The sequence below is a fragment of the Nerophis lumbriciformis genome, linkage group LG01 (assembly GCF_033978685.3).
Source record: "Nerophis lumbriciformis linkage group LG01, RoL_Nlum_v2.1, whole genome shotgun sequence".
Taxonomy (NCBI): domain Eukaryota; kingdom Metazoa; phylum Chordata; class Actinopteri; order Syngnathiformes; family Syngnathidae; genus Nerophis; species Nerophis lumbriciformis.
The window spans coordinates 59651139-59667855 of NC_084548.2; the positions used below are offsets into that span (position 1 = coordinate 59651139).

At 37.5% G+C, this 16717-nt stretch overlaps 1 protein-coding gene across 3 annotated transcripts in view; it reads left to right on the forward strand.

The window, feature by feature from the left end:
* Positions 1 to 16717, forward strand: part of LOC133570179 (uncharacterized) — a 28478-nt gene that overhangs the window by 5149 nt on the left and 6612 nt on the right. Inside the window, exons 1-2 of one of the 3 annotated variants that reach the window (XM_061922919.2) lie at positions 12711 to 12756; positions 13121 to 13233. Coding sequence is in view for 1 of the 3 variants with exons in the window: in XM_061922911.2 (XP_061778895.2) it covers positions 13121 to 13233 (113 nt within the window). In the remaining 2 variants the exon portion in view is untranslated. Of the gene's footprint in view, positions 1 to 12710; positions 12795 to 13120; positions 13234 to 16717 lie in introns of those variants that run through there. The other 2 variants (XM_061922929.2, XM_061922911.2) reach the window with 2 other exon arrangements.

Below are 16717 nucleotides of genomic sequence, written 5' to 3' on the forward strand. Positions count from 1 at the left end.
TCCATATGATTAGTATTTCTACCTCTCTTCCACATCACTCCATCATCAGCAAAAAGTGCCACCTCCACTAACCCTTCCACTTCACTAAACACTTAATTTATCATTATCGAAAATATTATTATAGCCCCTTGCCGGGTCTCATTTTCCACTTCATATATTCTACTATATTCATTCTCTATTTTTACTAAAATTGTTTTACTTGTTAAGAGGTATTTTATCCATCTGTACATTTTTCCTGTAATCCCAATTGTATTTAATTTTATCAGCAACCCCTGTTTCCACAACATAACGTAAGCTTTCTCTATGTCAAAACATACTGCAATTATACTTTCTTTATTTATTTGTCCTTTTCTAATTTCTTCTTCCAGCTGCACTGCTGGGTCGTTTGTGTTTCTTGCTTTCCGAAATCCACTTTGGTAGTTATTTATTATTTCTTTGGACTCTAAATAATAAACTAGTATTTTATTAATAATGTTTTCAATAACTTTCCCCAAATTTGAAGTCAATACTATCGGTTTACCTGCTTCATCCGGTCTTTTCCTGGTTTGCATATTGGAATGATTACAGCTTCTTTCCACTCAGCTGGTCATTTTCCTTCTTCGTATATCCATCCAAGGCACACACTCAACACTCTGCTCGAATATGAAACGTCTGTCAATTGCATAAGCCAGGCATTTGAAGTATTTTTTTAAAGTTAAAACAATTAATTACTTTTTCTGGTAATTTATTCAATTTATGAAAGAGTAATTCCTATAGTAATTAATTTATGTTTGGTAAAGTAATGAGCAACTATAATTACTTTTTAAAAGTAATATTCGACCACTAAAACGAATGAATGGAAAAAAGCTTGCATATATCTACTTGATTTCCTTAAAACTGTAGTTTTCTTAATGTTTTACTTGATTATTTATTTGCATACAATATATAATATGCTTTTTTTTTACAGAAGTAGTTTTAAGTTTTCACTATAAATCTCAATGTTGGAGATAATTATTTATTTGCATGCAATGTGCAATGTTGCATTTTTGTTAACGGAAGTCTTTTTTTCAATACAGAAGTATTGCTTCCCGTTCTCTGAAAATGTAAAAAATAAAATGTATATCTGGTCGAAAAATAACATTATTCAAATGATAATTTTGCTGATGCGGTGTATGCACTGTCACAATACTATTTTTTTTTTTTAAATAAAATAAAAACTTGTATGTAATTATCTCTGTTATTTGTATTTCTTTTACAGGTAGGGGTAAAAAATCGGAAAATGGTAAATCGAAGTTTTTGGGGAAAAAATCAGAGACGATATTTTTAGGCATATCGCTATGCAGTCCTGCTGCAGCTGAGAATATGTTCGGGATTTCCCTTTTAACCCTTGTGTAATGTTCATATTGTTGTTACTCAGCCAGCCGTTGCATTTTGTGGCTTTTAATGCCTCACAATCAAACACTTTTATGTTACTGAACAGATGTTTACCTTTTCCCAACAAACGCTGGCTGAGTAACAACAATATGAACGTTGCACGGAAAATTTCTCTGCCAGTTTCTGCATCTGCGGTTCCCACACAAGGTTGCAACATTGTTTGTCAACACTGTCTGCTCTCATTTTCTGTGAAGAACATATATCAGAATACATATTTAATGACCACACACACCATACACCCCCCTACACATTTCTAATACATATAAGATGTCCGGGTCCACTGGACCCGGGGCTAATATAAGTGTGGAAATTGATGTTCTGTTTACCACACACACACACACACACACACGTCCATGTCTGAATGCTGAAATAAATTTTGCGTCGGGGGCTTTACACCCCACCAGGACTTTGTTGTGTGGCGGTGGGTCGGATTTAAGCGACTGGACGAAAAGCAGGGGAATGCGTTTTGTAGGGAGCGTCAGAAACCCGTGGCTATGAAAAGTTTGAGCACAAGGAACCTATTCCACCACCTTTAACAGCGACACCCAATACAGTACGATGAGTGCATACATCTTTGTGGCACGAAGGTGGCAGTGAAGTCCACATCCTTAGTACTAAAACAATGTACACTGCAAGCTTCGGTATCACGCCTATAGTGCCTTATAACCACTAGGCCACCTACTCAGTGGCCTTGTGGTTAGAGTGTCCGCCCTGAGATTGGTAGGTTGTGAGTTCAAACCCTGACCGAGTCATACCAAAGACTATAAAAATGGGACCCATTACCTCCCTGGTTTAAATCACCAAAAATGATTGCGGGGCACGGACACCGCTGCTGCTCACTGCTCCCCTCGCCTCCCAGGGGGTGATCAAGGGTGATGGGTCAAATGCAGAGAATAATTTTGCCATACCTAGTGTGTGTGTGACAATCATTGGTACTTTTAAACTTTTTTTTTTTTAAACTTTTTTATGTAAAAAACCAGCAAAATGTGGGAATAGATAACCAGAGCCATCGCATATCACATTGCTAAATATCTAGTCCCCATTTCCACCGTTGAACGCAACAGGTTTGTTCGCCTCGTCAAAATCCTCGACCCCTAGTATCTACAGTTGCCAAGCCGGGCATATTTTGCACGAGAAATGCTGGCAAAAATGTACAAAAGTGAAGTTGGCACATTGTGTAAATCGTAAATAAAAACAGAATATAATGATTCGCAAATCCTTTTCAACCTATATTCAATTGAATAGACTGTAAAGACAAGATACTTAAAGTTCAAACTGGTAAATTGGGTTATTTTTTGCAAATATTGGCTGATTTGGAAAGCTGGCACAAGTGGCAAAAAAAGTTGAGGAATGCTCATCAAACACTTATTTGGTGGGTGCCATGATTGGGTATAAAAGCAGCTTCCATGAAATGCTCAGTCATTCACAAACAAGGATGGGGTGAGGGTCACCACTTTAAACTTTGTGAACAAATGCGTAAGCAAATTGTCAAACAGTTTAAGAACAACATTTCTCAACGAGTTATTGCAAGGAATTTAGGGATTTCACCATCTACAGTCCTAAATATCATCAAAAGGTTCAGAGAATCTGGAGAATTCACTGCACCCAAGCAGGTGGTACTGCTTCAAAAACCGACATCAGTTTGTAAAGGAAATCACCACATGGGCTCAGGAACACTTCAAAAAACCTTTGTCAGTAACTACAGTTCCTCGCTACATCTCTAAGTGCAAGTTAAAACTCTACTATGCAAAGCGAAAGCCATTTATCAACAACACCCAGAAACGCCATCGGCTTCGCTGGGCCCGAGTTCATCTAAGATGGACTGATGCAAAGTGGAAAAGTGTTCTGTGGTCTGACAAGTCCACATTTCAAATTGTTTTTGGAAACTCTGGACATTGTGTCCTCCGGACCAAAGACGAAAATAACCATCCGGACTGTTATATAGGCGCAAAGTTCAAAAGCCAGCATCTGTGATGGTATTGGAGTATATTAGTGCCCAAGACATGGGTAACTTACACATCTGTGAAGGCACCATTAATGCTGAAAGGTACGTCCAGGTTTTGGGGCAACATATGCTGCCATACAAGCAATGTCTTTTTCATGGACGCCCCTGCTTATTTCAGCAAGACAACACCAAGCCAAATTCTGCACATGTTACAACAGCGTTGCTTCGTAGTAAAAGAGTGCTAGTAGTAGACTGGCCTGCCTGTAGTCCAGACCTGTCTCCCATTGAAAATGTGTGGCGCATAATAAAGCCTAAAATACAACAACAGAGACCCCGGACTGTTGAACAACTTAAGCTGTACATCAAGCAAGAATGGGAAAAAATTCCACCTGAAAAGCTTCAAAAATTGGTCTCCTCAGTTCCCAAACTTTTACTGAGTGTTATTAAAAGGAAAGGCCATGTAACACAGTGGTAAAAATGCCCCTGTGCCAACTTTTTTGCAATATGTTGCTGATATTAAATTCTAAGTTAATGATTATTTGCAAAAAAAATAATACGTTTCTCAGCTTGAACGTTAAGTATCTTGTCTTTGCAGTCTATTCAATTGAAGTTGAAAGGGATTTGCAAATCATTGTATTCTGTTTTTATTTACGATTTACACAACGTGCCAACTTCCCTGGTTGTGGGTTTTGTACGCCAAAGTGAAGAAGATCGTAGCCGCACAATTAAATAAAGCCACTTACTTGGCGCTGACCACAGACATGTGGTCTGGTCGGACCACAGAACCGTACATGTGTGTGACAGTCCATTACATCGTCGACTGGGAGTTAAAAAGTGCCTGCCTGCAAATACATGTTTTATCAGAGTTTGATACTGTCAGGCTTGGACGAAGGAAGAGACTCAGATGCAGAGATGGGATTCTAAATAAAGCTTTTATTTTGAAAACTCTTAAACCTCCAGAGCAGAGTATATTCAATTACTATGAGTCACAAAAACAGACAGCGAAAAAAGGTTCCAAAAAGGGAAAAACCAAAAATCACTCCAAAAGGAGGAAATACGAAAATAAAGACAAACTATAATTAGCACCGTATCTGCTATAACATTTTTTAACAAAAAACGCTCCGACAGGAGGAAGAAAACAATGACTATAAAAATTACTACTCTAATCTTATACTAATAAATGTAAACAAAAAAACACTCAAAAAGTTTGAGGAAGGAAGATCATTAGGAAAAAAATCATAACTCACCACTGCGGTTGAAAAAAGGCTAGATAACAAAAGTCGCTCTGAGGGAGGAAAAAAAGTTAACTCAAAATTACAGCGTGGGAATTTCTGGATACAAGGAAGTAGACGTGGGACGAGGCGAGGCATGGACATGGACATGGACATGGACATGGACATGGACGCTAGACAGGCACGAAAGTTCGAGACAATCTGGCACAGAACAAGGGGAGGCATGGGCTTATATGGAACATGAGGGTAATGGGAAACAGGTGGAAACAATCAAGGGTCAGGGATGACGTCAGACTGGTGACACAAGAGGAAGGACCCGTGATCTGAAACAAGAGGAGTTGCTTTTCAAAATAAAACATGCAAATCACAAGACAGAAAAAACCAAGACAAGACTTTCCTCACCGCGGTGTGACAGATACATTTTGTATTATTTGCACAGTTATGTTATTTATTTTATGTAGAAAGAATATTTTTCTATTTCAAGTACACATTCTTTGTTTTTCTATTTTATGTATGTTATGTAATTATGTGTTACTTAAACAGGTCCTTTTCTGTGCTCTTAATACATGTGTTTCCGTTAGCGAAGGATCGTGGGTAATCTTCGCGGCAACCGCAACCTTGTGTGCCGTTACTTTTTTTATTCAATATTCAATTATTATGTCAGACCCACTCGACATCCATTGCATTCGGTCTCCCATAGAGAGGGGTGGGGGGGGGGGGGGGGGGGGGGGGGGGGGGGGGGGGTTACCCACATATGCGGTCCTCTCCAAGGTTTCTCATAGTCATTCACATTGACGTCCCACTGGGGTGAGTTTTTCCTTGCCCTTATGTGGGATCTGTACCGAGCATGTCGTTGTGGCTTGTGCAGCCCTTTGAGACACTTGTGATTTAGGGCTGTATAAATAAACATTGATTGATTGATTGATTGATTGATTGATTGATTCGCCTGCTGCAGTTTTCTAAATATTTTTCGCTGTTTTGCTTCGACAATGACGTCAACTTCGGGAAATTTGAAAGAGAACGTAACAAGTTTCCTACAGACAGACGTTAGATGGGGTTTGCAAAGCCAGGTTTTTACAGAAATTGAAGGATATTGGCGATGAAGATCCGTATGAGATGGGAAAAGACGAATGGACTACTGATTTCGAATCTTACCCTGATATAAGTTACCCGGACATCGTCAACTATTAGGTGAACAAAGTAAGTGCCTATACTCTGGATAAGCTCAAGGGCTCCAAGTTGCTGGAAGTGTACAATTACTGTGTGTGAATGGGTACAGGAAAGGAATCTGGCTACAAAGGAAGATAAATGAGTGCTCATCGCTCACGTTTGTCACTGCCAGAGATCAACTGATCCACGTTTGGTGCCATGGGTCATAACAGAGAAGATCGGTCGTGTTTTATCAGGACACTGCATGGCAGGCATTTGTGAAATATGTTCACATGTTGCTGCTTTGTTATTTGCAATTGAAGCTAGCGTGAAGATGCGCGACAGTTACACAAAAAACATCTTATTGGCTACTTCCATAAGCATGACAAGGCTGTCATGCTTAAAACAGAATACAATGATTTGCAAATCCCTTTCAACTTCAATTGAATAGACTGCAAAGACAAGATACTTAACATTCAAGCTGAGAAACGTATTATTTTTTTTGCAAATAATCATTAACTTAGAATTTAATATCAGCAACATATTGCAAAAAAGTTGGCACAGGGGCATTTTTACCACTGTGTTACATGGCCTTTCCTTTTAATAACACTCAGTAAAAGTTTGGGAACTGAGGAGACCAATTTTTGAAGCTTTTCAGGTGGAATTCTTTCCCATTCTTGCTTGATGTACAGCTTAAGTTGTTCAACAGTCCGGGGTCTCTGTTGTATTTTAGGCTTTATTATGCGCCACACATTTTCAATGGGAGACAGGTCTGGACTACAGGCAGGCCAGTCTACTACTAGCACTCTTTTACTACGAAGCAACGCTGTTGTAACATGTGCAGAATTTGGCTTGGTGTTGTCTTGCTGAAATAAGCAGGGGCGTCCATGAAAAAGACATTGCTTGTATGGCAGCATATGTTGCCCCAAAACCTGGACGTACCTTTCAGCATTAATGGTGCCTTCACAGATGTGTAAGTTACCCATGTCTTGGGCACTAATATACTCCAATACCATCACAGATGCTGGCTTTTGAACTTTGCGCCTATATAACAGTCCGGATGGTTATTTTCGTCTTTGGTCCGGAGGACACAATGTCCAGAGTTTCCAAAAACAATTTGAAATGTGGACTTGTCAGACCACAGAACACTTTTCCACTTTGCATCAGTCCATCTTAGATGAACTCGGGCCCAGCGAAGCCGATGGCGTTTCTGGGTGTTGTTGATAAATGGCTTTCGCTTTGCATAGTAGAGTTTTAACTTGCACTTAGAGATGTAGCGAGGAACTGTAGTTACTGACAAAGGTTTTTTGAAGTGTTCCTGAGCCCATGTGGTGATTTCCTTTACAAACTGATGTCGGTTTTTGAAGCAGTACCACCTGCTTGGGTGCAGTGAATTCTCCAGATTCTCTGAACCTTTTGATGATATTTAGGACTGTAGATGGTGAAATCCCTAAATTCCTTGCAATAACTCGTTGAGAAATGTTGTTCTTAAACTGTTTGACAATTTGCTTACGCATTTGTTCACAAAGTTTAAAGTGGTGACCCTCACCCCATCCTTGTTTGTGAATGACTGAGCATTTCATGGAAGCTGCTTTTATACCCAATCATGGCACCCACCAAATAAGTGTTTGATGAGCATTCCTCAACTTTTTTTGCCACTTGTGCCAGCTTTCCAAATCAGCCAATATTTGCAAAAAATAACCCAATTTACCAGTTTGAACTTTAAGTATCTTGTCTTTACAGTCTATTCAATTGAATATAGGTTGAAAAGGATTTGCGAATCATTATATTCTGTTTTTATTTACGATTTACACAATGTGCCAACTTCACTTTTGTACATTTTTGCCAGCATTTCTCGTGCAAAATATGCCCGGCTTGGCAACTGTAGATACTAGGGGTCGAGGATTTTGACGAGGCGAACAAACCTGTTGCGTTCAACGGTGGAAATGGGGACTAGATATTTAGCAATGTGATATGCGATGGCTCTGGTTATCTATTCCCACATTTTGCTGGTTTTTTACATAAAAAAGTTTAAAAAAAAAAAGTTTAAAAGTACCAATGATTGTCACACACACACTAGGTATGGCAAAATTATTCTCTGCATTTGACCCATCACCCTTGATCACCCCCTGGGAGGCGAGGGGAGCAGTGAGCAGCAGCGGTGTCCGTGCCCCGCAATCATTTTTGGTGATTTAAACCAGGGAGGTAATGGGTCCCATTTTTATAGTCTTTGGTATGACTCGGTCAGGGTTTGAACTCACAACCTACCAATCTCAGGGCGGACACTCTAACCACAAGGCCACTGAGTAGGTGGCCTAGTGGTTATAAGGCACTATAGGCGTGATACCGAAGCTTGCAGTGTACATTGTTTTAGTACTAAGGATGTGGACTTCACTGCCACCTTCGTGCCACAAAGATGTATGCACTCATCGTACTGTATTGGGTGTCGCTGTTAAAGGTGGTGGAATAGGTTCCTTGTGCTCAAACTTTTCATAGCCACGGGTTTCTGACGCTCCCTACAAAACGCATTCCCCTGCTTTTCGTCCAGTCGCTTAAATCCGACCCACCGCCACACAATCCTTCTTCGTATATCCATCCAAGGCACACACTCAACACTGCTCGAATATGAAACGTCTGTCAATTGCATAAGCCAGGCATTTGAAGTATTTTTTTAAGGTTAAAACAATTAATTACTTTTTCTGGTAATTTATTCAATTTATGAAAGAGTAATTCCTATAGTAATTAATTTATGTTTGGTAAAGTAATGAGCAACTATAATTACTTTTTAAAAGTAATATTCGACCACTAAAACGAATGAATGGAAAAAAGCTTGCATTTATCTACTTGATTTCCTTAAAACTGTTGTTTTCTTAATGTTTTACTTGATTATTTATTTGCATACAATATATAATATGCTTTTTTTTTTACAGAAGTAGTTTTAAGTTTTCACTATAAATCTCAATGTTGGAGATAATTATTTATTTGCATGCAATGTGCAATGTTGCATTTTTGTTAACGGAAGTCTTTTTTTCAATACAGAAGTATTGCTTCCCGTTCTCTGAAAATGTAAAAAATAAAATGTATATCTGGTCGAAAAATAACATTATTCAAATGATAATTTTGCTGATGCGGTGTATGCACTGTCACACTACTATTTTTTTTTTTTTTTAAATAAAATAAAAACTTGTATGTAATTATCTCTGTTATTTGTATTTCTTTTACAGGTAGGGGTAAAAAATCGGAAAATGGTAAATCGAAGTTTTTTGGGAAAAAATCAGAGACGATATTTTTAGGCATATCGCTAAAATGACCAGCTGAGTGGAAAGAAGCTGTAATCATTCCAATATGCAAACCAGGAAAAGACCGGATGAAGCAGGTAAACCGATAGTATTGACTTCAAATTTGGGGAAAGTTATTGAAAACATTATTAATAAAATACTAGTTTATTATTTAGAGTCCAAAGAAATAATAAATAACTACCAAAGTGGATTTCGGAAAGCAAGAAACACAAACGACCCAGCAGTGCAGCTGGAAGAAGAAATTAGAAAAGGACAAATAAATAAAGAAAGTATAATTGCAGTATGTTTTGACATAGAGAAAGCTTACGTTATGTTGTGGAAACAGGGGTTGCTGATAAAATTAAATACAATTGGGATTACAGGAAAAATGTACAGATGGATAAAATACCTCTTAACAAGTAAAACAATTTTAGTAAAAATAGAGAATGAATATAGTAGAATATATGAAGTGGAAAATGAGACCCGGCAAGGGGCTATAATAATATTTTCGATAATGATAAATTAAGTGTTTAGTGAAGTGGAAGGGTTAGTGGAGGTGGCACTTTTTGCTGATGATGGAGTGATGTGGAAGAGAGGTAGAAATACTAATCATATGGAAAATAAGATTCAAAAAGCGGTAAATAATGTTCAAGAATGGGGAACAGCTTGGGGTTTAAGACTCTCTGTTGGGAAAACTAAAGTCATGAATTTTACTAAGAGGAAGGTTCAAAACAAGCTCCAAATTAAACTCTATGGAGAAAGTATAGAAGAGGTACAAGTATTTAAATATTTGGGAATATGGTTGAACTGGTCAACCCACATCAACAGTGGATAAAGTAAAAAGGTGTTAAATATAATGAAGGTTTTGAGGGGTAAAGATTGGAGGGCTGATAGACAGGCATTGAAATCAATATATATTACTTGAATTCGATCTGTTATAGATTATGGATGCATCATTTATCAATCTGCTTCAAAAACATGACTTGGGAAAATAGACAGGATCCAGTCACAGGCATGAAGGTCATGTTGTGGAGCTACTAAATCAACCACAGTGGCAGTATTACATGTAGAAATGAATGAAAAACCTTTAGACATGAGAAGAGAGCAACTGTCAGCAGTTTATTGGGCAAACTTAAAAAGGTCCAAGCAAGGACATCCAACTCACCAAGTGTTACTAAACTGCCAAGAAAAAAGAGAAGAAAAAGACTAATAGTTTCGGGTGGATAATAGGACACATATGTGAAAAAGCTCATATTGACAATATTAAAGTTAGCACTGCAGTACCAATCCCTGCAATACCACCATGGATGTACGACAACCTAGATGTAGATATGCAATCTACAAATAAAAGTTTCAATCAATCAATCAATGCAATTATTAAATAATAGAAGTTTAAACAGTTACCAGATAGAATCATGGATTGAGGAAACGTTTTTAGACAATATCATAATATATACAGATGTATCAAAAAGTAAAAATGATAAAGTAGGAGCACGTAGGATACAAAGAATTATATATATATATATATATATATATATATATATATATATATATATATGTATGTCTTAATAAGGTTATCCAAAAAAATAGTGCTCGATACCGTAGTAGAGCGCAATATATGTATGTGTGGGAAAAAAATCACAAGACTATTTCATCTCTACAGGCCTGTTTCATGAGGGGGGGTACCCTCAATCGTCAGGAGATTTTAATGGGAGCATTCGCATACCATGGTTTATATAGGGCACAGAGTGGGTGGGTACAGGCTGGCCTAGGGGCGTGGTGATTGGCTCATGTGTTGCCTAGGAGGTGTTTCCGTCTATGGCGGCATGTTGTTACAATTTCGCTGCGCTTGTTGAGGGATGACAGGTCTGGACGGTAAATAATAAACAGTTTCTCTTTCAAGCATAGGTTGCATCTTTTATTACCACTATTGTAAGGTGTGCTGGATGCAAGAATTTGCCATGTTATTGAATATTCAACATTATTGTCTTTGAGGTCCCAAATGTGTTTGCTGAGTTCTGTGGTATTTCGCAGGTTTTTGTTCCTGAAAGAAGCCTTGTGATTGTTCCATCTGGTTTTGAATTCTCCCTCGGTTAATCCTACATATGTGTCGGATGTGTTAATGTCCTTGCGTATTACCTTAGATTGGTAGACAACTGATGTTTGTAAGCACCCCCCGTTGAGGGGGCAATCAGGTTTCTTTCGACAATTACATCCTTTGTTGGTTTTGGAGTCGCTCTGTCTGAGGGCCGACGGCTCATTTGCAATTGTTTTGTTGTGGTTTGAGATGATTTGTCGTATATTGTTCATGCAGCTGTAGCTCAATTTAATGTTGTTCTTGTTGAATACTTTTCTTAGGATGTTGTCTTTGGGAAAGTGTTTGTCAATCAGATTGAGGAATTTGTGTCCAATGTTCGTTGAGACGTTTTTGCTGTATGGGGGGTTGTACCAGATGATGTCGTTCCGTTTTCTGTTCTTTTTTGGCTGGTTTCCTGGCGTGGGTTCATAGGTGAGGGTGAAATTGTATCCGCTTTCATCAAGGGCTTTTTGGTACGGGGGGGTTGCTTGGTCAAATTCAGCTTTGCTAGATGACAGCATCGATAGCCTTTTATTGATTCCGGTAGGTATTCTTTTCGTGGTGGTGGGTGGGTGGTTGCTGTCATGGTGCACGTATTGGAGTGTTGTGTTGGGTTTCGTGAATGGTTGGTAGCTGTTATTTCTCAGGTTGAAAGTGACGTCAAGGAAGTTGACGGTTTGCTTGTTGGCTTCAATCGTGATCCGTAGGCCGTTCTCTTTGAAAATTTGGCATATGCGCTTCTTGGTATTCTCGCTGCTCCTTGGTGAGGCGCGACACACTGCCAGTCCGTCATCACGGTAAATACCAAGGTTCAGATTGAGGCTAGCGAGCTGGGAGAGGAGGAAACTCCCAACGAGTTCATACGTTTCTGCTCCGTCAAAACTTCCCATAGTGACGTCAAATGTTGCATTGTTCTTTTTTTGCCATGGTGTACTGTTGTGGATGAGAATGGAGTTTTTTGCGTGGATGATGATGTTTCTTTCGTTGCCTGTGATTGAGTCGTAGTCTGAGGCGAAGTCTAGTGCTTGAGTCAGTAGGTCTTGCGTGATGGAAGGGTAAAATTCCTCGATATCAAAGGAGATAAAGTTGTGCTGTTGTTTGTCTTGGATGTTGTTGAACCATTTGATTACTGCTGCTGTATTTCTCCATTGGTTGAGTGGTGTTTTGTCCTTGATTTTTGTGTTGACTCTGTCCAGGATTATTTTGCTGATTTTTCCTATTTCAGATTTAGTTGGGTTTATTAGTCGGCATGTTGGGTTATTTGCGAAGTTGGGTTTGTGGTCCTTCAATGTGATGAAGGCTTCCTTGTTGGCTGTGGCGTCCACCCTGTCCTCAATGTCCAGTTCAGCCGCGATCCTTTTATATATATATATATATCCTTTATATATATAGATCCTATATATATATATATATATATATATATATATATATATATATATATATATATATATATATACATATATATAATTTTTATTTTATTTTATTTTTTTATTATTATTATCATTTTTTTATTTTTTCTAAAGATAGGGTTAAATAAAATAATATAGAGTAGGGTTTCATCTCGGTACACACTCCATATCTAAAGGTGGCGGTAATGCACACCAGAAGGTTGCTTGCCAACCGCCATTACACCAAAGAAAAAATAAGGAGAAGAAGAAGATGGTAAAAACAAAATGGCGTTTGATGGAGAAGGACTAAATGTGGGGATTATAGTTTTTTAAATCTTTAATCAGTACATACATGTGCACATATACGTCGTTTAATAGAGTAAACATCTTCAATGATTGTTTGTATCCGGATACATTAGTCTGAGCGCCTTTTGACGCTTCTCGTGCTTGCTAGTTAACCTAAGCTAGCTTGTTAGCCATCTTAGTTTGCTAGCTTAGCTTGTTAGCTGCTAACAAAAACGCGACATATTTGTACAACAATGCGCGGATTAAGAACACAGAACTAGTTATCAAAATATCGCTAAGCATAGATAAAGTGTGAGTGTAAAGTGTTGTGATTTTGTGAACATGTGTGAAAGAACGATAGCAGAGTACGAGGAGGAACTTTGTCCAACAAAAGAGGAGAAGGAGCGACAACATCAACTACTGGACGCTGTTTTCAAGAAACATCAAGTTGTGTTACACAGAACAGGTTTGTGTACTTCTCACTCTCACATGTTTACTAACTTTATATGTATTTATTACCACCATTCTTAAATATGTTGTATGTAAGAATGTGGGTGTTCTTGTGAAGATGATGCACTTACGCCTGGTACAGGGGTCCCCAAACTACGTCCATAATCCGGCCTGCGGGAAGTCCCAAATTTAATATTAATTATTATTTTATAATATATATATATATAATATTTTATTTTTATTTATTTATTATTATTATTTTTTAAATATGTCGTTTATAATCCATGTTCTACCGCTTGTTACTCTCGGTAGAAAATAAAGAGGAGTGACACCTCTCACATCGAATACACAATCTTCACAGCCTTCGTTCAGTCCGATTGAGATGACAAAACATTTTAGCTAGTGTATTTGAACACTGATACAGTTTGCAGTTAAATAAAGGACGAGAGATCATCCCAGTAAACAAACTAAATACTTTATAAACAAGTTGTGACAACGTTCACGACACATCCCCTGCTGCATGTTTCCTCATCTCATCTCGGTTTATCATTATACCGTTTACTGTTACATCCCTAATAGCATTTTTTAATGTACCACACAGATTTTATACTGAGCACTATACCGTCTACATTTTCACCATGATCAATTAAAAGCAGTTTTGTGTTTTTTAATGACCCAAAATATAGAGGAATGGACCGGACTACTAAGTCATGTGCCTCATATCCTCCAGCACATCCTTCAAGCAAACTTCCGTAACAAAAATGTAGTTTTCATCTTAATTAAGACGTGGATTAATTTAGCTGTAGCTGCTTGCGTCTTTGTAAAAAAAAAATTAAATACTGATAAAAACAGTGTTGAGTCGTGTTTCCCAGTAAACATTCGATACGTATAATTTATGTCTTTAATCTAAGAGTACAGTTGACACTTCCTGGCAAAGTTCGACACATTGTTTGCATCACTACTTCTACAGCTAATATGAACAGGCTAGCTGCTTATAGCCACATGCTAACTAGCTAGCTACCGCTTCGTAAATTAAAACTCAAATTGCAACTTTTCAACTGTGAAGCTAGGTGTACAACAGAGCCAAAACTATTATGTTACTTAATTTAATTGTACTATAATACTATTTTCACCTTAGAAACGACTACTTACAGTATATTAACGTTGGCTAACGGTTAAACAGCGAAAAAGGGTCTGTTATTTAGAAGATCATTTTAACGAAAGCCCCCCCAAACAAAAACATTCATAACGAGCAATATGTTAAAAAAAACACAGTATTTACCGGACAATATGGTGCACCAGATTATAAGGCGCACTGCCAACGAATTGTCTATTGTTGATCTTTTTTTATATATTAGGTGAACCGGATTATAGGGAGCATTAAATGAGTCATATTATTATTATTATTTTCTAAATAGAAAACAGTTCCTTGTGGTCTACATAACACGTAATGGTGGTTCTTTGTTCAAAATGTTGCATAGATTATGTTTTACAGATCATCTTCAAGCCGCTTTCTGACAGTCGCTTCCGGATGCGCCATTTTGTGGGCGGTCTTATTTACATGGCTCACCTTCGACAGCGTCTTCTCCCCGTCATCTTTGTTGTAGCGGTGTAGCGTGCAAGAACGGGAGTGGAAGAAGTGTCAAAAGATGGAGCTAACTGTTTTAATGACATTCAGACTTTACTTAAATCAATAACGGAGCAGCATCTCCTCATCTGGAAACAACCACACCGGAAATGTGTACCGGGAAAAACTGTCTGACCGGAACTCTCTAATCATGGCGAGTTTACTGACAGATATACTGTAAGTAAGAACTTTACACTACTTTATATTAGAAATGGCAACAGCGGAGGATGAATGTCCCATAACAAGAAGATAGAGAAAAAGAAGAAGCTTATCGACTACAGTATCGGCACGGACTATAAAGACAGAAGCGCACAATTTTTCAGGATTTATGCAGATCCCAAATACAGATCAGCAGGTACCAGAAGGTAATAAAAGTTGCTTTTGCATACTATTGCGAAACAAAACACCAGATATGTCTGACCTTATACACACACCATAATAATACTCGTATGTTGAAGCACATCAAGCGGTGCGGCTTCATAGCTTACCAAAGTCGTACTAAAACATTTTGATGGATTGTTAAGCCCCGTGTGTAATGTTCTATATTTTCAATGGGATATATAAAATGTTGGTGCTGTTTACCTGAGTCATATTGCCATCATAGTGCAGTCTACACTTCTCTCTTATGTTTGACTGCTATCGTCTGGTCACACTTATAATGTCACCATGTACCAAATAAAATAGCTTCGAGGTGGGTAAGCTTAACTTATTCCTTACATTAGACGCACCGGGTTATAAGGCGCACTGTTGAGTTTTGAGAGGGAAAAAGGATTTTAAGTGTGCCTTGTAGTCCGGAAAATACGGTACTTTTGATACTTTTCTGCTATCTGGGACTTATCTTAGTCCATTTTTAAAATAAATTGTTTTACATAAGTTATAGTCTCCTCACTTTATCCAGACAGTCACTAGGACAAAAGACCCTGAGAGGATTTTGCTCTTTAAAAGGGAAATCCCGAACATATTCACTGCAGCAGGACTGTATGCCTAAAAATAAAATCTTGTGATTTTTTACCCCGCAAAATACAATTTTCCGCTTTTTCCACCTAGTTGTAAAAAAATAAATAAAAAAAATACAAATGACAGAGAAAATTCAAAACAAGTTTTTATTTTATTTTATCAAAAAAAAAAGTAGTGTGAAATGACACTGCATACACCGCTTCAGCAAAATTATAATTTGAATAATGTTCTTTTTAGACCAGATATACATTTTATTTGTTATGGAATAATTTTCAGAGAACAAAATTATGAGCTTCCTCTGGGAAGCGATACTTCTGTATTGGAAAAAATACTTATGTTAACAAAAATGCAACATTGCATGCAAATAAATAATAATCTCCAACGTTGAGATTTATAGTGAAGACTTAAAAATTTCTGTCTTGAATAAAATACTTCTGAAAAAAAAAGTGTATTATGTATTGTATGTAAATGTATAAAAAAGTAAAACATAAAGAAAACTATAGTTTTAAGGAAATCAAGTGGATAAACGCCAGCTTTTTTTATCCACTCGTTTTAGTGGTGGAAAATTACTTTTAAAAAGTAGTTATAGTTTCTCATTACTTTACCAAATATAAATGAATTACTATAGGATTTACTCTTTCATAAATGTATTTTAATTACTAGGGAAAGTAATTAATTGTTTTAAAAAAAATTTAAATACTTCAAATACCTGGCTTATGCAATTGACATACGTTGCTATCAGCATACTTCAGTCATCAACAATTATATCATCTGAGAAATGGACATTGTAACAGTGTAGGTCTGACTTCTTTAGGATATGTACAGCGAGCGGTGAACATAGTGAGTTCAGAAAGCATAGGAACAAGTATATACATTTGATTATTTACATTTGATTATTTACAATCCGGGGAGGTGG